Here is a 22,481-nt window from a genome sequence, read left to right on the forward strand (position 1 = left end):
CGCCTACTTTAAGGTACACCATAGTTTTGCGCATTTTTATCTTCAATATAGTCATCTACCAAAGTTTCCCTATACGCATGTCAAAGAGTCATTACATAAACATCAAGGTCTTAAAAAAAGTACAGATAATGGGCCATAGGGTACATATTTATATAATGAAAACTATATACTAAAGGTTTTCTTCCAGATCATCCCCTATAGTTACTTCCCCCCTAAAAAGCCTGATGATCACAGAGGAAGACATTGTAGTGGCTCAGGTAGGTTCCCTGGCTTTTGTAATTCAACGTATCTCTGAGGAACTGATCTTTTAGTATTGGTCTTTGCACGGCTATGAAACTTGGCCAGACGGTTTATCACCGAGAATCTTTCAATGTCTTGGATTTCTAAGATGATGTCTAATATCGATGTGGCACTCTCCCAGCTGCATAGACATTTTAGAAGAAACAAAATGTAATATTCAAGAATACATTTATCTCTTGAAAGATAATTGACACTGGGCCATCAGCTTGATCCTTACCTTTGGAAGTCCTCTTCGAGGTGTTGCAACTTCTCCATGAAAGCTTTGACAAGTGCACTATATCCTCTTTCCTGATCACTAGACGTATTAAAAGTAAGGGAAATGAGCAAAAAAAAAAAAAAGGAACTGAGGTAATTTAAGATTAAAATCATAACTAGAAGTCTAGAACTCACTTTGTGCTCTTATCAAAATCCGAGTGGCACGTGAGAGAACATGCATCAGCGAGGGTGATTCTGGACTCAAAGTAAAGCATAATCTCGTAGTTGAAAGCTGACTTGATGTCCGAGAAAACAAACGTTGGTGCTGGTTGGAGAAGTTGTTGCATAAGATTTGTGGAGAAAACAAGCCTCTTCTTTGAAGAAGAGACCACCTCATTTGGATCGATCTTAGCATCAGATGGTACCAACCAACAACAACAAAAAAAAAACTCTTTATTTGAAGATAGAGATTGTTTGGTAAAAGAAGAAGTGATTAGTATAAGAGATAGTATTACCTTCTCACAGAGTGTATTTGCCGCAAGGGCCCACTCTTGTTCTGACACACTATATATACAGAGAAATGTGACATAATATGGTAAAAGAAAACGATAACTTATATTATAAAAGACGTTAGGAGGTAAATGACCTGATGCTGTGACATAACTCTGAAGGTTGCAGATAGACTTTGTTCCATGGTGATTGTAAGAAGGTTGAATCTTTGCGCTTCCTCGGTCTTGAAACATTCATGGTTTGGTTCAGAGTGCTTGAGTTACTCGGTCTAGCGTTTAAACTCGAAGCATTACTATATATCCCCTGCATTTCCGGATCCTTGGCAGCTTCGGAATAGCCTGCATTACACGGTGAATATTAAACAAATTGTAAATAATTAAAAAAAAAAAAAATGTAAATAGTATTTGCTAAGAGATTTTAAAACTCTGCTGAATCTTCCACAATTCCACCTTCCTATGATCCATTCTAATACAAGATTCAAGAAGGTTTATATATTTAATGGCATTACAGTGCTTCGACATTTTATACACAGATCAAGAATTAACTCTATAGATCCAAAAAAATATTAAGCAAGAAAGTAGGATACAGAAACATTTAGCCAGTAGAAGCATATGATAAGGATTCAGCAGTTGATAATGCATGCAAAACACACTATCTTATATATGAACATGCAAATGATTTTAACATCTGAAAACAGACAATAGAGTTCAGATGGAACCTTGGAACATAACTCATAAACAGACAAACTAAATTTGGATTTTTTTCCAACAAAAAAAAAAAAAAAAAAAAAAAAAAAAATCAGTAGAGAAAGAATACAATAATACAATACTATAAACAAACAAGAAAGTAAAGTGACATTTTACCTATGAATTGCATCAACATTGAACAACAGTCTCTCTTGTCTCTCTTTTCCGGGAAAATGAAGGAGAAAATGGAGTTAATAGTTGAGCAGACAAGTTTTGTATTTTTTAATCATCTTCCCGATAAAACCCCAATACTTTCCCTATATATCATAATCAACCCCAATTAAAAACTAAAGCCCAAATGAGACCCACCAGTTTTTAACTTGGGCCGAACAAAAAGAAGATTAACACTTTCTTTTGATTTGTTGTTTCCTTCTTTCGTAGCCGTGATGACGGGGGAAGACGACGAGGCGTGTAGGGCTTCTCCGATCGAATCAGCTATAACGAACGATGATGCTTCTCGGCCAATTCAAAGGTATAACCGATTCAAACCTTCCCAAATCATCGCTTGCTAAACCAGTTTCGCATTATAATTTTTTTTTTTCTAAACCGACGCAGTAGAAAGAGAAATTGGGATCAGCTTGTTGCCGTTGATCGTGCAGCGGCTATAATTGAGGAGACGATGAGACAGAAACCAAGTTCACAGCTCGGGGTTGTTGGTTTTCACACGGTCAAGGTGAGGATTGTTTGCAGTTGGTATAACTGTAGATAACTAGTATTAGTGAATTGAGTTTTTGAACTGTTTTGGCAGGATTTAATGAGCAAAAATGTGAACATACATTTTAAATGCCAAGGTCGCATGTATAGTTTAATGATGAAGGCATCAGTGGAAGAGATAACTCTGCCAGTGCTAGAAGCAAGGATATGCAGAAAGGTTGCGTTGGATGAAAGTAGGGTGAAATTGAGATTGAGTTACATTCCACTGCTGGTGGGTTTTGAGGAGCAGTTTACTATTTCCGATGACGAGGATCTTTGCGTTTATCTAACATCTGCTGATAGAGAGAATCGTAGATGTGTTTTGTATGTGGAGGTCATCACTATCACAGAACACCCCGAGCAGCTTTCGAGAGCGGGCGAAGGAAGTTCTTTAGGTATAAACTATGAAGAGTTGAATTCAAAGGACGATGAGATGGGAGCTCTGTACGTAAAACAAATTGAGATGATGGAGGAAGATGAGGATGAATATGTGGCAGTTCGACCTGTTTCAGAAGCGAGTCAGTGTGTAGAGGCGTGGGAAGACGGTTTGAATATCACAATACAACAAGAGTTTGCTGATAAAAAGGCAGTGCAAGAAGTGGTGTATATGGCCGCATGCTCAAATGGTTTTGTGTTTGATGTGAAAAAGTCTGATAAACAGCGATTAGTGCTAAAATGTCCTAAAGAAGGATGTAAATGGGGTTTGCGAGCTTCAAAGATTGAAAAGACTGAAATGTTCTCGATTAGAAGTTACACCAAGATGCATACATGCTCTCGTGATGGTCAGAGTAAAAGCAAGAGGGGGAAAGTCACGCCACAGTTAGTTGCATCTCTATTGCATGAGGCTTATCCAGGAGAGATGCAAACTCTAACTCCTAAAAGTATCATTGATTTTGTTTGGACAAAATTAAGCGTGAAAATATCATACGCCACTGCATGGAGAGGTAAAAGTTTGTATTCAGGCTCTCTTGAAGATGAGGTGACTATGTTAAAGAACGAGTAGAGAGCTGCAGTATTTTCTCTTGTTGTTCGTTTGAAAATCTTCTCTTCTCTTGTAGGTGTTTAACTGTGTTAAACTTATCTATGTTATGTTTGTTATCTTTGTTAAACTCTTATGATAATATATATCTATGTTAAGGTTTACCGAGTTTTACCTGGTTAATACTTGAATGTAATATTTGGTTGAGAACCAATATGGTGAAGGTAATATTTGCTTGAGAACCAATATGGTGAAGGTAATATATGCTTTATTTGTGTTTGTACTTATATTTTCTCTACTCAAAAGTAGGGGTGGGCATTCGGGTACCCATTCGGGTTCGGTTCGGATCTATTCGGGTTTTCGGGTTTAAAGATTTCATCTCCATTCGGGTATTTCTAAATTTCGGTTCGGGTTCGGATAACCCATTTAAATTATTTTTAAAATTTCAATATTCATTATATGCTTAAATTTTCTCAAAACCTATAAATCAAAATAATATATTACATATAAATTTGTATAATATATGTCAAAATACCTAAAATTAACATATAAATTGGTTTGATTTAAATATTTGGATAGAAAATCAATAGATATTTCAAGCATTTTGGTGTTTTGAATATATTTTAGACATTTTAGACATTTACTTTTGACTATTTATGTATATTTTCAAGTATTTTAGACAACTTTAAAGTATCTTATATATTTTGGATGTTTTTAATATATATTAAATCTAAAAATAAGTAATATATTTAGGTATATAAATCTATTTCGGTTATATTCGGGTACCCGAGATACTTCGGTTCGGGTCGGGTTCGGTTTCGGTTTTTTAGATACCAAAATTTTGAACCCGTTCGGATATTTAATCAATTTCGGTTCGGATTTGGTACTACTTTTTCGGATTTTTCGCCGAGCCCTACTCAAAGGTGTTATAATGCGTTATTGCAGATGCACAGCAACCATTGCATCTATTATTGTCTAGCAGGAATCCGAAGAGCATTGACGATGCAACACGTTTAGCTGAGAATCTTATGGATACAATCAGTGTAGAATTAGAGGCTTCAAGGTTCATTTTTCAGTCATTTACTTTACAGCCTGTGGCTGGTGGAACTAGCTATAGTGGGTATGCAGGAATATACCCTCAAAGCCACTCCACCGCAACAAGTTGCTCAAGTCCTTAAGCAATCAGGTTCTCCTGTTATCTCCACTGTGTCCCCTGCTTTGTTGGATAAACTTTCTGTTTACACCTCGAGATATTTTATAACATTTGTTCCAAATCGATACAACAATATGGTAATAAGACACTGTCCCAAAGAGACCATAATGGGTCACAAAAAGGGAGACGGATTTACAACAATGTGCTTTAAGGGGCGCGCCACGTCTCGGCCACCTGCATGCTTAACGAACTCAGCAGGCGTTAGGAAGCTTCCGTGGCACACACACACAATCCTCACCTCATCGCCTTTCCTGTACCTATACAGAAACCCATCTATCTTTCTCCCGTTGGGTCCATCGCCTGTTGTTGACACGCATGGCATGTCGTCTATCATGTTACGTGCTGCTTGATTCTCGGGCAGAGGTTGAGTACTTGATGGGCTTCTTTCTATGGACGCTTTTGTTGTTGCTTCAAACACAAGTAATTATCTCAAAAAAAACAATCTAAATCAAAGACAAGACAAACATAACCAAGAGAAAGACCCAAAGCGACCCAAGCCTCTAATGCATTTTTTTATATAGACCCAAGCCAAGACTAGTTTTATGAGTTACTTGATCTACAGATCATACCTAACATTATATGCATTTTGATGAAAACACAAACAAATATAGTAATGTCTACGCTGCATTTTGGTGGTGTTAGACAATTGACTCACCCTATACAAAATAAGAATATAATCAACATAAAAGAATGATATCACTAATTCAAGATTTTGTTACCCTATTGATCAAGAATCAAAGAAACAAGAGAAACAATCCCCACCAAGACCATAGAGAAAGCATTAGTTATTGAAGATCATGACAATATTGTGGTACCTTGAACAGGAGGAGAAGGGGAGGTGTCGAGTTCGGACAAACCAGAGGAACCACTTCCGGAAGATCCAATAGATCCTTCTTCTCCTCCTCCTCCACCAGCTTTGTGTTTCTCCCTAAGTACTCTCACGTTCCTCTGCTTCTCTAACCTCTTTCTCTTCGCCTCAAGCCTCCTCAAGCTCTGCAACTCCTTCCTCTTCCTCCACTCCTCCGTCTCCACAGGCAACGAGCAAGTCCTACTCAGCTCCGTTCTACCACCGTTGACCACAAGATCAGGAATAGAAGATGACCGCGCGAGCAGCCTCGTCTTCGCAAGTGGGTCCACACCGAACCTACCGTTGAGAGAAAGCCCTAAGTCCAGCTCAATCTCTACCTCTCCGTCTTCAACGGACGACTTCTGTTTCTTGGACATGAACCTCTGCAGCAGATCTCTAGGGATCTCTTCTCCGTGTTCCCTTTTCTCAGCTCCGGACATATTATTTACAGAGAGATTAGAACTTCAACAGAATCTTGATAAAGCAATTCAAATCCCAAGAAACGAGCAAATATCTATTTTGGAAGATTCCATTTTCTTCAAATTGTGACCTTTCCTTTACTTAAATAATTCCCACAAATTTCAACATTATTACCGAAATTTTCTCCGACAAATCTCGAACGAACACTCAATACTAAGGAAAATAATAAATCAAAAAATAAAATATAAATATCGAAAGTACACTTTATTTGGTGTAATAACGACACGTGGTACCATGGCAAGGACTTTTAGAGCACCCACGTGGTGTTCCAATTCAGACATCGAGAACAAAAACAAGACTCGTAGCGGAAAGCGTAGACGTGTCACATGCTCAGTGGTATTCACGTTGCAAGATGTGGATTTTGTGGCGACAGGTCGTCACGTGTCATCGTTTTATTATCAAAAATCACATTATCTTCTTTATCGTCACATGTCCCGCTACGTTCTCTCATGGAGAAGTTGACACGTGGAATTTGCTCTTGGAATTGGGTTGTTCCTATCTGTCGCTTTTGCTTTGATTAGAAACTTTTTGTTCGTGGAAAAAAATAAACTTTTTGTTTAATATCTTCTATGGATTGCATTGAGCTAACCAAAATAACTGTAACTTAGATTGCGCTGAACACATGGACCAATCCACCATTCAAACTCATATATCGTAATATTGTGAAATGTATATGTAGATACCGGTCAAAACAATTAAGAAACGAAATTCGAAAAAGAAGAAGACAAAGCATGTGAAACAGTGAAAGATACGTATGAAATTTGTGTACATACTTTGTGACTTTTACGGAGCAAGAGAATCTCTAGACAACACGCAAGAGATCAGATGGTAGGCCTCACAACGAATTACCCTTTTAAACCAACTTGCAAAATCCATCGACGCCATTCCTCTGGATGTTTGACACATGTGCACACTCGACACTCACACACACGTCTCCCTCCGATAGCATCACAATAGCTAAGCAAAGCAATCAAACCAACCTATCAAAAGATAAGAGTGCGCCGAGAAACAAAAGAAACTAGAAAGAGAAACAAAAGAAACTAGAAAGAGATTTGTTCAGACCTTAAAATGTAATTTGAATCCAAGTATTTTTTCACGTGTAACTACATCATTGAGTTTATACAAGTTACACATGATTTATTTAAGTAGTGGTTTGTTAATTGAAACAAGTAATATGTATGGAGTGAAAAGTGGGATTATAATGGAGAAAGGATCTCGTAGTTCGTTGTACTATATTAAGAATACTTAGTTACTAATCTAAGAAGCATAAGAGATTGTTAAAGAGGTCATGGTTTATTATCCTCACATTAAGATAATCTTTTAGTTTCTGTTTCTGATTGGAACTTATAACAATTTGAATTATATAAATTGGATTTTGAAAAAAATCGTTTCGAATATTACCGATTTGCGGCCTAACCATGAAATAAACTATTCGCGAATGATGGTTTTTAAGGAAGTGCGATGATTGTTTATTTCAGTTTGAAAATAGTTTAAACAAAAACATGTCCAACCAACATGTAAACGAACAACAATAGAGATTGCAAGACTACTTATGTATGCAACTCAAAGTAATTATGGTCCATGTTCCCAAAATAGATTGGAAAACTAAGGTGTTATTAGTTTATATATTTTGATTGATTTAGAAATCCATATAGTATTTATAAATCCAAGTAAAATATACAAATCCGGAGGTTTTCCCTCGGATTTGAGTCTTTGTATTTTTAACTAAAAAATTCAAACAAATCTATTTAAATCCATTATAAAATCAAATATATTAATAAATCCGTACGATTGAATAACACTTGATTTGATATAGAACTTATGAATCATTAAACCAATAACACATGATTTTAATACATATTTTAAAATCATATAACCAATAATACTAGATTTAGTTCAGATTTTCAAATTCATTAAAATACAATAACCAATAACCCCTACTAAGACCTTATTTTTTATTTTTTGGGTCAAACTTAGACCCTATTTTAAAAGAAAATATTCATGTAAAAATGATTCTCATTTTAGTTTCAACCCTCTGGAAAATAACTAACCAAACCGTTCCACGTCATCTTTCGTCAAGCAAAGCCTAATCTCAACACCGCTGGTTCCATCTCTACTCTCTGACAACGAAACCGACGTGTCCTTATCGATCGTCACTATCTCTACCTTCAACGGTTTCCCCCACCCGATATCCGACCCGTAGATTCCCAGCCGGGTCGACCCAGCCACTGAAATAATCTGTCGACCCGGTTCCACTGTCGTAAACGCCTCGAACGGTGAAAGCATTTTCTTCTCTATATCCTCCGGAGACAAACCGTTGAACAGTGTCGAGAGTGCACGTATGTTACACCAAGAGTAGGTCTGGGCGTTCGGGTCGGGTTTTTCGAATTTTTCGGTTTTTTTATAACACCTCCTACGTCTCGCTCTAGTAAATTTGCAAGTACGGATCGGATATAACACATCGGGTTTAAATCAGTTTTGTATCACATCATAGAACCCATAAAGTAATCATATATCATTCGGATTCGGGTTATATCGGATCGGTTCAGATATACCTGAAATAAAATCTAAAATTTAAAAGTAAAACATAAGAAATATATATTTATTTATATATAATTAAGTATTTAAGGTAGTTATTTAAATTTTAAATACTTATTGTTAGATAACATATCAAAATAAATATGAAATTGAATATTTGAAGTATATATATTCATATTTTATATAATTATATTGTATATTATTTTGGACATTCGGATCGTTTTTTCGGATATTTTTTTCGGATTTTTCAGTTTTTATTTTATTTTTCGGGTTATCCGTTCGGGTTCAGTTAATAACACTTCGGATTTGGATATGTTTTGTACCACCTTACAAGTTCCATTCGGATATTTTTTACATTTCCGACCGGATAGGAATCGGGTTTTTCGGTTCGAATTTCAGATTACGGATATTATGCCTAGGCCTAACCAAAAGTATGACAACCACAAATTTTGCAAGTTGGGTTAAAAGAGTAAATGGTTGTGGGGCATATGCCATGTGATCATTTATAATATTTTGTTACGTGTAATTTGGTGCTCCGCCAGTAGAGTTTATACAATTTACACATCTTTTATAAATTATATCATATGTTATCAATATAATAAACTTTAAAATATTAAAAAAATAAGTTAGTTCATCTTTTCTGAAAACACAATTCAAATTGATTTTGAACATATAATGTATTTATCATTAAATTAACTATTCAATTAATTATTAATGTACAAAAATATATTTTTCTTTCTATTCAGATATAAAAGCTATAAAATTACTTAATATGATTAAAAAAATATGTGATTATTAATGATTGATTAATAAAATTTTGATAACAATACAATCTTCCATCATTTTTATTTAATTTTATACTATCAAAATAAATTAAACAACTACATTAATCACATAATTAAAATTTAATTTTTTATGTATAAATTATATTTTAAATTTTTTAAATTGACTTTAAATTACTTAAAAAGTTCCAAAATTGTTAAATTACGAAAATCAATAGTTTAAATTTTTTGAAAGGATATATCACAATTCATCAGTGTCCTATTTGAATACTTTTATACTGATCTAACAAGTACAAAAGATTGTTTAAAGATTTAGGGTTTCTAAAATGATGTTTTAGATCTTATTTGTAATTTGAATTTTAAAAATTCAAATTAAATTGTAAGTAATAACTCAAACCTTAGAACTTAGCAAGACTCAGTTAATCTACAGCGAACCATATGTTTTTTTTAGTCCATATCTATTTATCTAGAAAATCTAAGAGCGGTGAATCGGCGCGTTTTTCCTTTCCCCAATAGTCGATATCATCGGGACATCCACTTCAGTTCTTCCTATGAGATTTTAGGCTTGAGTTTTAGAGTTCCGTCTTTTCATTCTTTCAAACCTTGTCTCTACGGAAGGAATGTGTACAACCTTTCATGTTTTCAATTTAACCCAACATATCACAAAAAAAAAAAAAAGAACAACAATAGAGACTGCAATACTTCATGTGTACTATGCAACTCAAAAAAATAATTATGGGCCATGACAAAAGAGATTTGAAATTATTAACCATATTTTAAAAGAAACTATTCATGGAAAATGAAAATTCAGTAATTCGTTGAAATTAGCTTATTTCTCATTTTTTTTTCAACCCGCGGGAAAATAACGAACCAAACCGTTCCACATCATCCTTCGTCAAGCAAAGCGCAATCTCAACTCCGCCGGTTCCATCTCCACTCTCCGACAACGAAACCGACATGTCCTTATCAATCGTCACTATCTCCACCTTCACCGGTTTTCCCCACCCGAAATCCGACCCGTAAATTCCCAACCGGGTCGATCCAGCAACTGATATCATCTGTCTTCCCGGTTCCATCCTCTTAAACGCTTCGAACGGCGAAAGCATACTCTTCTCTATATTCTCCGGACACAACCCGTTGACCCATCCGCTCAGACTCTCCACCGCCGAGACAAACCCTTCTCCTTCTTCCAAGATTGGCTCCGCCTTCGCGTCGAAATCTCCGGCCCCGACAATGCAGTTCCCGAAATACGTCAGGCGGCAACGGAGGGTTTAGCCGTGACCGAAAGTCCGATGCGAAACCTATACACACGCGCCGGGTCGGATCACCGCCACGCGCTTTAACCAAACATGTTATGACGTAAGCGTACTGCGTACGTGATGACGAAAGTCGACAGACGCAGCTCGGCTCCGGCTTTTGACTCGGTCTCGACTCGTTCGCGTAGCTTCTGGATGTTTTCCCGAGTCAAACGGTACGTGACTCGGACAATGTCGGCTCCGATTTCCTTGGAAGGAAACAGCTTTAAGCTTGGTTTGTTGTTGGAAGCGGACATCCACCGGTTCAAGAGTTTTGTCTCGAGTCCGGTTGGGTCTCTGACAACGGTACGATCCATAAAAGGGGTTAGATCGTGCGGTAGAGGATCGTGTTCTTGTTTGCAGTTGTGGGCCCACGCTTTGAGAAACATGGCTGTTGTTTTTCCGTCCAAAACGGCATGATGTGCGGTCACGCCGAGAGAGAACCCTTGGTTTGGGAAGAAAGTTATCTGAACGGCGAGAACGCGAGCTGACTCGTCGGAGACAGGTAACTCTGGGACTAAAGGATGAAACTCGGTGGCGGGACGAGGTTCGTCTCTGGAGAGACGAGAGAGTTCACCGTTGGACTCAGCCACCGTGACGTAGACGGCATCTTTTTCGGCGGGAGAATAGACAATTGACGGTTTTGTGTCTGTTGGGTTCCACACAAGACGGCCGGCGTGTGGGAGATAGTGGAGGAGGGTGGTGGAGAGAGAGGATTTGAGTTTAGATATGAGGACGGAGCGAGTTAACTCGGGGACTCGGTAAAATAGAAGGCGGTCAACGGGGTGGAGTTTGAGCCAACCCAAGTCAAAGTACGTGAGGGGAAGTGTGACCGAGTCAGAAGGCGGTGGGCTAACTCGGACCACCTCGAGTATGTTAACGGTTGGGCTAGAATGAACCATGATGACTCGCGGTACCAATGTAAAAACTTATTTGTTTGACTTTTGCTTTGTGAGTGTTGGGACTATGTATAAGGCGCACTTGGAGGTTGTGGTCTCTGTTACTTACTTATCTCCCAAGAAAATCAACTACCGGCTAGGTTTGCTGAGAAATTGCACACTTTACCTAACCGGTGGGTGGATATTCGATATTTCGATAACATCATTCAAAATCCTAGTAAAGAAAATTATATATATTGCTTTTTTTTCTTTCTAATTTTATATCATAGGCACTTACAAGAATTAGATTACATATGCTAAAGGTTTTGAATAAATTAAAAAGACCCCAACCTTTGTAATTGCATTATCCACAAAATAAACATATGATAGTATGTAGTAAATTTTATAAACCCTAGTAAGTTTTTTTTCTGTAAATTACACACTATAGATCTATGCTTATTCTATTGGTATAGTGGAATTTTAACCACCTTAAGTCAAGAACGTGAATGGGAAAGTCGGTTGCGTCATGAAACGAGTAGGTTGCTGAGTTGACTCGAGAGATCTTGCTTACCATTAGCGCCATTGATGAAAAAACAAAAACAAAAACTCTTTCTTGATAGAAGTACACAAATTTCTGAGATAAACCTTTTTATAATTCATATGCCCCTTTATGATATAACGCTAAATTCGTTTTCCCTGTATAAACGAACTTTTATATTAGTCATTCACAGACCAAATAACTACAATACTACAAGTGGAGTACTACAATATCATTTTGACTTAAGATTCAAACCAGCTTTCCTATCGGCATGTGGATATGCTTCGCAAGACATTATAAGCTGTGTGCATGATTAGTTTTATAAATTTGATATGCTTTAGTATCAATCAAGATTCAAACTTAACTTTATACAAATTGCAGTTTAAAATCACTATATATTTATAAAAATCACTATATTCTGTTTATTTGCTTATAACATTAGATCTTGTCAATAGGTTTTGGAAGATATATTTAGATAAATCCAATTTTTCACATCGATTTTTAAGTTTAGTTTTTGTTAGTCGGTGAAGAAGCCGTATGTACTCATCGAAATTTAGTATCTGGATTAAACGAAATTTCACAAAAAATTTTTTTTGCTGAAAACATTACTCGACGGATAGCATAACTACACATAGATACACAAAATATAAGGGCTGGGGTATTGGAGCGCTTAACAATATTTTAACAAGTTGTTCTTGAAATTGGAACATGTAGGCGTTACATAATATATCTTTGGTCTTAAAAAGAAAAGTTGCATGCATGCAGCGTTAAATACGTGATGCAATTATTTCCAAACCATATTCAAACAAAGAAATAAAAGTGTCCATCTCACTCTTCCTCAAACACAAACCTATCTCGGCGCCACCGGTCTCATCCCTCCTCTCCCACATCGAATACGCTGGATACCGGTCAATGGATACAATCTCATGGTTAACCGGTTTTCCCCACCCGAAATCTGCCCCGTACAACCCCATCCGGGTCGATCCAGAGACGGACTCAACATGAGTATCCGGTTTCACTTGCTTCATTCCATCAATGTAGGACTCCCAAAGTGCTTCAATCCCTCTTGAACCCAAACCTTTAACTGAGTCACTAAGAATCTCCACAGCACTAACAAAGCCAACTCTTCCCAATAGATTATTTGCTTTGTAGCCAATGCAGTTGATAAGAACCACGCAATTCCCCAAGTACCTGTCAGGAACCGGTGGATCTAACCGGTTCCTAAAATCGGCTGCGTACATGAAAAGCAACGGCCTCTCTTTGTTGCCTCCATGCGCCTTCACAAGGCAGCTCCAGACATAAGCGTTTACTATAACGAACGTTGATAAATGAAGCTCATGCTGAGAGCGAGTTGACTCTCTCTTGGCTCGCTCTTTGCGTTTCTCCACATTCTCCTGAGTCAGCTCGAGTGTTATCCGGACAAGATCAGTACAAATCTCTCCCACTGGAGGCGGCTTCATGGTTCTCTTGCCATCTTTTTCATCTGAAAAGTAAGAGGTGTATTCCAAAATATCGGATTCAAGACTAGGCCGAACATTGATGAGAGTACGATCTAATATTGGAATAAAGTCACTAGGTAAAGTCATTATTCCGTGTCCCAGTGATTTACAAATGCGAGCCCATGCTTTGATAAACATTATAGATCCTACACCGTCCTTCAAAACATGATGTTCCGCTAGGCCGATGCAAAACCCTTGGTTAGGGAACAATGTGATTTGGAGAGAATATAGAGATGTAGAGTCACACGTGACCGATAACTCCGGCACCAAGATACGTAACTCCGTCTGTGGACGTAGGCCCTTACCGGAAACAAAGAGAAAATCAGCGTTAGACTCAGCTACCGTTAGCGAGACAGTGTCGTGGTTGTAGACAACAACTCGGGGCTTAGGATCTTGTTGGTTCCACTTGAGGTGACCAGCCAACGGGAAGTAGTGGCGGAGGACGAGGGAGAGAGAGAGAGAGAGCTTAGGGAGGATCACGGAGTGAAAAAACTCGCGAGATGACTCTGGGAGTTTGTAGAAGATGACTTGCTGAGTAGGATGTGATCTTACCCACCGCAAGTCGAAGAAAGTGAGCGGGAGGATGAGCGGGTCGGCAGAGTGGCGGGACGAATCAGCTGCGGGGCTAACTTGGGTGATCTTGATTACTTTTAGCCCCATTGATGAAGATAATAAACCAGCGTTATGTGTTGAACTCTAGCTCATTGTAAGGGAGATAGAGCTTTCATCAAAATGCAAAAGTAGGTTGACTTTTTTTTATAATAGATGGTTCAAATTATTATTTCATTTGAAGTCAAGCCTTAAACTGGAGATACCTATGTGGTAACGTGAAACACCAGCTGTTGTCATGTGAAGATTAGTTCTGTCCGCAAAGGAACTTTTGATTTTTTGAATCCTTAAATATTGTTTGTTTTTCCATAGTAATTCCTAAATCTTCGCCACCAATTACGCAACTTGTCAGTGGAGATTGCCATATATAACACTTCTTAACTTTTATCCCGCATCTGAATTAACACAGCTTGAAAACATACAGAGTTTTTGTTGTTGTTAGTTAATGGTTGTTTTCATTAGATTTGTTAGGTTAATTGGTTTATGTAGATATAAACAAACCACCAAAACTTAGGTACATATAAATGTAATCAATATTGGAATTGGCCGTTCCCCCCATGTCAGGCTTCTGCTGGAACAAATTACTCAAGAATTGATGTTGTTCCTTGTACTTTACCATTATTAAAACCAGAAAAAATGTTGATCTCTAGGTTGGTCTGGTCTATTGCTCTTTCCTTGTGCCTATTTCGCTTTGGGGGGTTGGTTCACAGGTACAACCTTTGTAACTTCATGGTATACTCATAAAAGACAAAGCAGTTTCAGTGGTCTTGCATGTCCAATATCTCATTGAGTTGTATAATCCTTTCTAGTTCTTCACTAATAAGATACCTGATATTTTGCTTGTCCTTGCACTCGTTGTTCTTTTCCATGTCCATCTAACACTCTGTTTTAATTCCCCTATTAACATGAGTGAACAACCAAGAACTACTATATCATTCAATAACTTTGATCATCAAATGGGTACAAGAAGTGATCACAAAACGAGTAAGCACTAACATCTAGCATCAGAAGGACCATGTGAAAAAACATAACAGAGCCGCAGGACAATATGATAGCCATCTTACCAGTTTTGGCAGGATACATGAACATGAGGTTGAAACTGACAGAGACAAAGAAAAGATACCAAAGTAATTAAGTTGCTTTCAAATAGTACTGGTGATAGATAAATAAACAAAAAGATGTTTTGAGATTCACTTGCTCTTCTTCCAATGTTATCAGCTTTACAATCTGCAAGAGGAGAAACTATATCTGCAAGCAACCCATTCAGATCAAGAACGAGAAGTTTTTCTCTCCTTGAAACCGATGGATTGGACACATTACTTCTTAAATCATTCCACCCAAGAACTTCATCTTAAATAATACTATAGATTTGGGGGATCATATTTTACCTGATAGTTCGTAATTGCTGAGAGCCTCCTTCAGCTGCTGACTACTGATTCACCTTTGCCAAAAAAAAAGTTTACTAATAGAATTCAACAGAAGGGATGTGTTGGATTTTGTGATAATCTTCTCCTTCTTCCAACAGTCTCTTCCCCCATTGCTCTCCCATATATGTAACACTCAGATCCTCCAAGGAAGTGATGAATCGCAGCCCTTCAGGAATCTCCTTTAGTTTCTTGCAAGCATCTATCTCGAGAGTATAGAGAAATGGCATGGAGCCTTCTTCTACTATCCAATCTTCCAGCTCCTCTAGTTTCCTTATTCTTAGCATCTGTAACTGAGGAAACCCACCCCTCGAGCACACCATTCTCCTCCCACGGAAAGATCGATACAGTAAACTAACCTCTTTCAAGTGAAGCAACTTCTCTAGAACTGGCATTGGATCCTCTTTCAAACAACACTCAGTTAGAGAAATGGTTGTAAGGTGAAAAGGAAACTGTTGCTCATCAGGAAACTTTGGCATATAGATATACAGCTTCAGCTTTTTGAGATGAATGCAATCCAAAAAAAATCCTTCTTCTTTATCATCATTCGGGAGAGCATACCATTTCCTCTTATCTATTGTAAGATTCTCCAAGTGTGGAAGTTTACTTAGAGATGAAGATAGAGTTTCCATGTTACATTTTTTACCTCTGATATAGATAGAAAGAGTTTTGAGCCGTGTCATACCTCGGAGGTCATCCACACTCCCATGCTCTGTTGAGAAATTCTCCAATGTCTCCAGCTTGACCAGATTACCCAATTCCATCTTTACCTTATTCTTTATTTCCAACGGAAAATGGAGGTATACCAATTCTCGCATCTCTTTCAAGATATTGGGCATGTAAACTCTATTTGAATGTACTTCTAGGTTTAAATAAAGCAGCTGTTTCATATTCCGCATAGAAGAAGGTAGACGATTTACACTTGCACAAAATAAACTCAAATATCTCAAGTGGATGAGCTTCCCGATGCTAGAGGGTACTTTCCATCCTTCAAACTTCACCCGGGAGAGATCTAACACTCTCATCAGTTTATGCCTTGTAAAGAATAAACTTGTTCCCCTCCATCCTCTGCACTTGATAAACAAGAGAGTTCTAAGGCTTGGATTCTTCACCTCCGTATCCACATTAAATGTTTCATCAGGCTTGTGTACAACAAGTCTGCGAGATTTACAAGAAGATTTGGAGTTTTCAGTTGATGTGCCTTGAATAATTTCTACAAAATTCTCTTCTTCAGCTTTGAGTAAACAAACTTCTCTCATCATGTCATGCAACTGACATGTTTTAAATCTTGAAGTTTCAACGTCTCTTTTAGAAATAACCATGTTTCTTTTCACTAATTCTTCTATGTATCCATCTGCAACCTCTCGAATGCTCGCTCCAGCGTAATACCTTGGCCTTTGTATTCCTTCTGCAGCCCAATAATATGACAAATCCTCCACATCTATTTTATAATCTTCTGGAAAATGGGCTAAGTAGAGGAAGCAATGCTTCAAATAAGCAGGCAGCTCTTCAAAGCTCAGATACAAAACATGGTAAACAACATTTCTTTCATTAAAGCTAGTCCCTCCGAGGATATAAGATCCAATATTCTCATATATCTTTTTCCACTCACACAATGTGTATTGTGCAGCTAACAAACCTCCTAACACTTTTAAAGCCAAGGGTAGACCTCCACAATGTTTGATCATCTGTTTTCCCATCTCTTTCATTTCTTCATCAATCTTGAATTCTGCACATCAAATTATAAAAATGTTTCCGAAGGATCATGTATGTCTTGGGGATATTGTATTATAGTCAATTTTCTTTGATTTACTTGAACAAAAAAAGTTCCAAATATATCATCCTTAAAAACTTACCAGATGTGTCTTTCATTGGAAATGCTATCCTTTGAAAAAGATCCCAACTTTCTTCAAAAGTTAGGCATTTTGGTTTGAATGTAACACATTGTCTATCTGCATGTAGTGCCACTCCTTCATTACGAGAAGTAAGTAATACCCTTCATTGGCAACGTTTACCTGTTGTACCCCATGACACATCATATCACGAATCACCTTAGAGATCCTCTTACTTATGGCTTCCATACTGAAAGCAAGTCCCCTGTGTTCAAAAATACTGCAAGAAAACTTCCTTGCGCTGTTCTTGATACCCCGTGTATTTTTGAGTTCTTCTTTTAGAAGAAAGGCTTCGACCATATCTTCCGCATCCAAAACAATTTCTTTGATATCTTCGATAATGTTTTCCATCATGGCACTTGTATGTTTCTTGGCATATGCATCTTCCAGAAAACACCTTAACATTTTCATATCATTTTTTAGTACATTGAGTTGCTCATTGAATCCCTGAAATCGCTCAGATTCTCGGACAAGGAGGTTCCAAAGCCTCTCAACTCCAAACGACAAAAGTGTCTCAGCCATAAATCTTCTGCTCAATCATGTGATAAGTAATCAATAACCACTAGAGGAAGATCATTGAGTTCATAGTCCGGATAATATTTCTCAGCAAATTCTAGTCGAGATAATATATACTATTTTGTGGGATCTAATCTATGAAAGATATGAACAATTGAGATGAAATAAATATGCAGCATACAAAAATAAAAATCACCTCTTGGATATCGATTTTCTTCCGACTGATCTGTATAAAAGAAAATATGCGAATGTGTTTTAGTTAGAACTCAGCTGAAGACCTATTATAAGAGTTGATTATTCTCAGTCAACACCAAACGACAAAAACCAGCTATATTCACGATGATGACTGAATCTATTGTAGCCACTATTCACGGACAATCAACCTCTCAAGATAGGAGTGAATCTTTTGTAGCCACTTACTTTTGGTTAAAACTAGTTTTGGATGGAGATTATAATTTTTGAGCAATAGAAAAGGCGATTAGGATTATAATTTTAGAGCACTAGAAAAGGTGTTTGTTTATATGTATATCTCTAACAATATCTTTATCTACAATCACACGCAACTCGCAAGTGAAGACAAGAAAAAAAATGTGTTAATGGTTCTTCAATAACAAACCTTTGAATCAAACAGGTTCCACTAATACCTGTAGATGATCCAGACTGTGGCGGTGCTGGTGGGATGTTTCAACAATGGATGTTTCAAGCCAATATGAACTTGTCTCTCATCAGGTAACTGTTTAGAGCATGTTTAATGAGTGGGGTTCTTTATTAAAGAACCGGTTCTTAGTTTTTTTAGTTAAAAGTTAAGAGACCGGTTTTTATATTCCGCTAAAAAACTCATCCTAAGAACTCCATTATACATGCTCTTAGTAATATAACAAGTTGACAAAAAAAAAGAAAGAAAAAAGAGATGGCCTAACAACCTTTCAATGTCAAAAGTTACAAACTGAGGCAAAAACCAAAATCATAGGTGAGAAATGAGAATCTCTGAAAACAAAACCAAATTATCTTATAAGAAACAAATTACAGGTAAGTAAGCAGATCACTTGTAGTATCCAACCTCTACAATGAAACACCCAAAAAAAAAAAACTATAACAACAACATCAAGCTCCTTTCAGTTACTATTTTTTTCTTTCTATCGCTTGTTTTACCAACCACCTAGAAAAAAAATCTTCCAACAATCCTTCACTTTTCTACCGTATGAGGTTTCTAAATGCGTATATGTGTGTGCATACGAGTGGCCTCTCTATAAAACTCCCAAGTCTCACTAGCTTCAGTAATAGCTTCTTGCCCAAAAGGGTTCTTCTTGATGAAATCTTGAACGTTTTCAGCTTCTACTAACTTCTCTAGATGAAGTCTCAGATCACCACCATTACCTGAATTTCCACACAAGAGGTTAATTTTTCATAATCTACGAAAACCAAAGTCCTGATTCTTGCTTGTCAAGTATAAGGGAAAAAAAAAAGAAAGTTTACCTAAGGATGTGTCTGACTTGTTCTGATGGCTGTATGATTGTGGGAATATCGCTGTATATGGCTGTAACATTTAGATAGTTCATTCAAAGAGTTAAAACATGGACGAGACTAATGAATGGTGTTCAAATGAACAGTGTTAAAGAAGCTTACAGGGTTAAGCAAAGCCTTGTAAGGAGAATCATCTAGCAAAACCGTGTTAGATTCGTTGTAATCACCCTTCTGCCAAGGAAGTCTTGGGTCGTGTTTCTCCCAGAGCTGGTTTAGATCCTTGAACACCACGTATTTGTGTCTGTTTTCAAGTGAACCAAGAGTCGTCGTAGCACAGTAAGACATGTCCTGTAACAAAAAAAACAAATGAAAATTAGACAGACAAGAAAAGAAAAAACTGAGGTCATTGCAAGAACATCACATACCCAGCAAAACAACAGTCTCCTCTTCATATCTCCGAGCAAGAACTCAGTGATTCTGTCCACATTGTTCCTATAGGAGAAAAGAAAAAAAATAGTTAAAAAAATTGATTATATGATATTAATTTTTACATATATGATTATGTGAATAAAGATAACAACTTAATTTAAATATATGATCTTAATTTAAATATATGTTTCAAAAAAAAAAAAGATTAGTGTGAATAAAGAATAACAACTTAATTTACATATATGATTATGTGAATAAAGATAACAACTTAATTTCCAGATTAATGTGAATAAAGAATAATAAGAGTAATGGTCTTACTTCTTTCTAGAGGACCAGATACCAACTTCAAACTTGTCAAAGCAGAACTTCAAGAACTCTTCACAAAAGGGTCTTTTAAAAACTGACATAAACAAAATAAAAAAAAATTGCAGAATAATTATAAGTAAATATCAAATAATTATAAATAAACAAAAAAAGATGTTTTGAGACTCACTTGCTCTTCTTCCAATGTTGATATCAGCTTTACAATCTGCAAGAGGAGAAACTATGTCTGCAAGCAACCCATTCAGATCAAGAACTAGAAGCTTCTTCCTCCTTGTAACAACAGAAGCTTCGTTGTTCTTCTCTAGATCCAAAGGTGGAACCTTTTCAGTGTTTTTTGCATGAACATCAGCCTCCTCTGACAAGCTCAGAGAAGCAGAAACTTCCTCTATCTTCTTCTCTTTCTCTTCTTCTACAACTGTGACTTGACCATTCCCGCTTCCATCAACCACCACAGGTTCGTTTTGGGATAGCACTGGAACCTCTTCTACGTTATCAACCATTCTCGCTTTCTTGATCACAGATTCCTCCTCTACAAGATGTTCAATTGCTCTCATCCTCCGTGGAACTCAGAATCTGCTGAATCACCAGTTAAGCTTAAAAAGAAAAGAAAAAAAGAAAAGTCAAAACTAACTCGAAACCACCAAAAAAGTATGAATCTTTCATGGGTTACGATGATAGGAATCAAAACAATATTACAAGAATTGGATCAAAACTCTAGATTATCTTGCTTACAATCAAAGGATTCGAGAAATTGAAGAGAGAATTGGAGAGTTGACCTTGTTGGTTGGAGAAGCAGCTGGAGGGAAACAGAGTGTTTATGTGAGTTATTATTGATTTGAGATTTGGTTGGGAAGACGAAGAGATCTCAGACTTCTCAACGATTAAAACGACAGCTGCTCGATGCCGTTTGGTCTTCTTCTCCATGGAGACGTGCTTTTTAGTGGGGTCCTTTTATTCCGCGTTTGTTTTAGTTACTACGAGTCCGGTTTACTCGGGTGGGTTAACTTAAACTTCATAACCACTAATCCGGGATTAGTACCCTATCTAATTCATTTCTTATGAGTTAGCATTCAAAACCATGCCTCCATGGCCTGGTTATATTTTGAACTTTTCTATTTGGAATTATACCCATATATAATTATATTTATTTACTGGAAGTGGGGAAAATGGGTTTTTAATTCCTCGAGTATTTTAAATTAGCACTTTTAATATCCAATTAGTACTTGCACAAATTTAATCCCCATGTGAATGCTAACCGCTTAAAATCAGACTTAAAAATATCACCCGTTAACTTTTTGACAGAAAACGTTAGTTCTATTAAAACCTAAGATCGGGGTTTGCTTTTGAAACCCAGAAATCTATAAATATTGATTCTTCAAGTAATTTCTAACATCAGATGAGCTGATCCATATAATCTTCTCGGCTTTGGCGAGCCATTACAAGACTGCCTCTAGCTCGACACGTAAAGTTTGTTGAACTACTACGATTGAGCAAACAGTTATTTAAGCCAAACCACACTGAACTGATTATCAAGATCTCTTGTTCATCTATAAGCACCAATATAGAAATTGATACTTTTGTTAAGGTAAGAAGTAAGAACTGAGGTGTGTGTTCATATTACAAAAGAACAAGGAAGAAGAAAGAGATCACTTTAATTAAGAATTAGATATGTTTCTTCTTTTGTACAATCCTTTCAATCTCATTAATATCATCTTGAACCATAAAGATTCGATCTTTACCAAAACAAAGGGAAAAAACTACCATGAAACAGAGCAAAAAGAATTTATATTAAAAAAAAAACTCATATCAAACCAACCAGAGCTACATCCCCTAGGCTGCAACTTCATCTGACAAACGTGGGTAGCACTTCATCTAGAGTTACCTTTAAGGTCATAATCTTTAGACTTGGTTACCCAAAGGCAGGCCCTTTTAGATCCAAGGAGAAGTAGATGTATGAGTGAAGGCAAGAATCTCTACGTGAACGTAGTTAGGATCTGAGATTTCTTTTTTTTTTTGCTTTGATAACTTAAATGGTGATAATGAGCAAATAAGCCTAGAGGAGATTTGTTTTATAACTGGACAAGAAATCAGGTTCTCCATTCTCTCAATGGCTGGATTGTTTACCGGAATTCACATCTTCTCAAAATAGTATGAGGAATCGATTTTAGATTTCGCAGTTTCAGAAAACAAAACCAATTTTTTTTTCTTTCAGAACTAACGATACTGTCAAAAATTTAACAGTTGACTTTTTAAAGTCCAATTTTATACAGTCAACATTTAGTTGAGGATTAAATATGCACAGACAGTAGTTGAGTATTAAAAGTGTTAGT

General features: G+C 36.8%; 7 protein-coding genes and 1 pseudogene across 15 annotated transcripts; 1 reads left to right on the forward strand and 7 right to left on the reverse strand.

The window, feature by feature from the left end:
• Positions 1-5: 5 nt before the first annotated feature.
• LOC106400053 lies at positions 6-1,949 on the reverse strand. Of its 3 annotated transcripts, XM_013840469.3 has the most exons (6): positions 1,869-1,949; positions 1,142-1,343; positions 1,011-1,059; positions 691-902; positions 518-595; positions 6-421 (listed from the first exon to the last, which is right to left on the reverse strand). In XM_013840469.3, the coding sequence occupies exons 1-6, from the start codon at positions 1,885-1,887 to the stop codon at positions 229-231; spliced, it is 753 nt and encodes a 250-aa protein (XP_013695923.2). In that variant the 5' UTR covers positions 1,888-1,949; the 3' UTR covers positions 6-228. The 3 variants fall into 3 exon arrangements, with proteins under 3 accessions (XP_013695923.2, XP_048625593.1, XP_048625594.1); XM_048769636.1 differs by having other exon boundaries at positions 691-1,059; XM_048769637.1 differs by having other exon boundaries at positions 375-421; positions 518-588; positions 691-1,059.
• Positions 1,950-2,104: 155 nt separating this feature from the next.
• Positions 2,105-3,591, forward strand: LOC106397162. Of its 2 annotated transcripts, none has more exons than XM_013837729.3 (3): positions 2,105-2,223; positions 2,307-2,424; positions 2,500-3,591. In XM_013837729.3, the coding sequence occupies exons 1-3, from the start codon at positions 2,138-2,140 to the stop codon at positions 3,445-3,447; spliced, it is 1,152 nt and encodes a 383-aa protein (XP_013693183.2). In that variant the 5' UTR covers positions 2,105-2,137; the 3' UTR covers positions 3,448-3,591. The 2 variants fall into 2 exon arrangements, with proteins under 2 accessions (XP_013693183.2, XP_013693185.2); XM_013837731.3 differs by having other exon boundaries at positions 2,111-2,223; positions 2,310-2,424.
• A 1,049-nt stretch (positions 3,592-4,640) lies between these two features.
• LOC106397312 (ninja-family protein AFP3) lies at positions 4,641-6,125 on the reverse strand. The gene is made up of 2 exons (XM_013837895.3): positions 5,452-6,125; positions 4,641-5,044 (listed from the first exon to the last, which is right to left on the reverse strand). Exons 1-2 carry the CDS (start codon positions 5,921-5,923, stop codon positions 4,749-4,751), a joined length of 768 nt encoding a protein of 255 aa, XP_013693349.2. The 5' UTR covers positions 5,924-6,125; the 3' UTR covers positions 4,641-4,748.
• A 110-nt stretch (positions 6,126-6,235) lies between these two features.
• On the reverse strand, positions 6,236-8,313 carry LOC125593270 (malonyl-CoA:anthocyanidin 5-O-glucoside-6''-O-malonyltransferase-like). The gene is made up of 2 exons (XM_048769638.1): positions 8,015-8,313; positions 6,236-6,920 (listed from the first exon to the last, which is right to left on the reverse strand). Exons 1-2 carry the CDS (start codon positions 8,247-8,249, stop codon positions 6,817-6,819), a joined length of 339 nt encoding a protein of 112 aa, XP_048625595.1. The 5' UTR covers positions 8,250-8,313; the 3' UTR covers positions 6,236-6,816.
• Positions 8,314-9,906: 1,593 nt separating this feature from the next.
• Positions 9,907-11,566, reverse strand: LOC106400376 (annotated as a pseudogene).
• Positions 11,567-11,790: 224 nt separating this feature from the next.
• Positions 11,791-21,843, reverse strand: LOC106397985 (BAHD acyltransferase At3g29680-like). The gene is made up of 2 exons (XM_013838599.2): positions 21,820-21,843; positions 11,791-14,162 (listed from the first exon to the last, which is right to left on the reverse strand). Exon 2 carries the CDS (start codon positions 14,151-14,153, stop codon positions 12,762-12,764), a length of 1,392 nt encoding a protein of 463 aa, XP_013694053.2. The 5' UTR covers positions 14,154-14,162; positions 21,820-21,843; the 3' UTR covers positions 11,791-12,761.
• Positions 15,166-18,783, reverse strand: LOC106401788 (probable disease resistance protein At1g59620). Of its 3 annotated transcripts, none has more exons than XM_013842374.3 (5): positions 18,131-18,783; positions 17,383-17,947; positions 15,491-17,255; positions 15,297-15,350; positions 15,166-15,201 (listed from the first exon to the last, which is right to left on the reverse strand). In XM_013842374.3, the coding sequence occupies exons 2-3, from the start codon at positions 17,396-17,398 to the stop codon at positions 15,565-15,567; spliced, it is 1,707 nt and encodes a 568-aa protein (XP_013697828.2). In that variant the 5' UTR covers positions 17,399-17,947; positions 18,131-18,783; the 3' UTR covers positions 15,166-15,201; positions 15,297-15,350; positions 15,491-15,564. The 3 variants fall into 3 exon arrangements, with proteins under 3 accessions (XP_013697828.2, XP_013697826.2, XP_013697825.2); XM_013842372.3 differs by having other exon boundaries at positions 15,297-15,394; XM_013842371.3 differs by having other exon boundaries at positions 15,297-17,255.
• On the reverse strand, positions 18,919-21,081 carry BNAC09G02140D. 4 transcript variants are annotated; one of them, XM_013842376.3, is made up of 7 exons: positions 20,928-21,081; positions 20,321-20,744; positions 20,146-20,227; positions 19,824-19,890; positions 19,561-19,746; positions 19,411-19,471; positions 18,919-19,311 (listed from the first exon to the last, which is right to left on the reverse strand). In XM_013842376.3, exons 2-7 carry the CDS (start codon positions 20,703-20,705, stop codon positions 19,145-19,147), a joined length of 948 nt encoding a protein of 315 aa, XP_013697830.2. In that variant the 5' UTR covers positions 20,706-20,744; positions 20,928-21,081; the 3' UTR covers positions 18,919-19,144. The 4 variants fall into 4 exon arrangements, with proteins under 4 accessions (XP_013697830.2, XP_013697832.2, XP_013697829.2 ...); XM_013842378.3 differs by having other exon boundaries at positions 20,321-20,724; positions 20,928-21,067; XM_013842375.3 differs by having other exon boundaries at positions 20,884-21,061.
• Positions 21,844-22,481: the final 638 nt, after the last annotated feature.

The sequence above is a fragment of the Brassica napus genome, chromosome C9, assembly GCF_020379485.1.
Source record: "Brassica napus cultivar Da-Ae chromosome C9, Da-Ae, whole genome shotgun sequence".
Lineage (NCBI taxonomy): Eukaryota > Viridiplantae > Streptophyta > Magnoliopsida > Brassicales > Brassicaceae > Brassica > Brassica napus.

Excerpts from the sequence above, each read along its gene's own strand:
- LOC106400053 (XM_048769636.1), bottom strand. Across the intron at positions 1,060-1,141 it reads GAGTTATGTCACAGCATCAG|TGTGTCAGAACAAGAGTGGG; the intron begins GTCATTTACCTC and ends CTGTATATATAG. Across the intron at positions 422-517 it reads CTCGAAGAGGACTTCCAAAG|CTGGGAGAGTGCCACATCGA; the intron begins GTAAGGATCAAG and ends ATGTCTATGCAG.
- LOC106397162 (XM_013837729.3), top strand. The coding sequence starts at position 2,138 with ATGACGGGGGAAGACGACGAGGCGTGTAGGGCTTCTCCGATCGAATCA. Across the intron at positions 2,224-2,306 it reads GCTTCTCGGCCAATTCAAAG|TAGAAAGAGAAATTGGGATC; the intron begins GTATAACCGATT and ends AAACCGACGCAG. Across the intron at positions 2,425-2,499 it reads TTGGTTTTCACACGGTCAAG|GATTTAATGAGCAAAAATGT; the intron begins GTGAGGATTGTT and ends CTGTTTTGGCAG.
- LOC106397312 (XM_013837895.3), bottom strand. The coding sequence starts at position 5,923 with ATGTCCGGAGCTGAGAAAAGGGAACACGGAGAAGAGATCCCTAGAGAT. Across the intron at positions 5,045-5,451 it reads CCCTTCTCCTCCTGTTCAAG|CAACAACAAAAGCGTCCATA; the intron begins GTACCACAATAT and ends TTGTGTTTGAAG.
- LOC125593270 (XM_048769638.1), bottom strand. The coding sequence starts at position 8,249 with ATGCTTTCACCGTTCGAGGCGTTTACGACAGTGGAACCGGGTCGACAG. Across the intron at positions 6,921-8,014 it reads AGATGACGTGGAACGGTTTG|CTATTGTGATGCTATCGGAG; the intron begins GTTAGTTATTTT and ends TGCTTTGCTTAG.
- LOC106397985 (XM_013838599.2), bottom strand. The coding sequence starts at position 14,153 with ATGGGGCTAAAAGTAATCAAGATCACCCAAGTTAGCCCCGCAGCTGAT.
- BNAC09G02140D (XM_013842376.3), bottom strand. The coding sequence starts at position 20,705 with ATGAGAGCAATTGAACATCTTGTAGAGGAGGAATCTGTGATCAAGAAA. Across the intron at positions 20,228-20,320 it reads CAACATTGGAAGAAGAGCAA|TTTTTAAAAGACCCTTTTGT; the intron begins GTGAGTCTCAAA and ends TGTTTATGTCAG. Across the intron at positions 19,891-20,145 it reads ATCTGGTCCTCTAGAAAGAA|GAACAATGTGGACAGAATCA; the intron begins GTAAGACCATTA and ends TTTCTCCTATAG.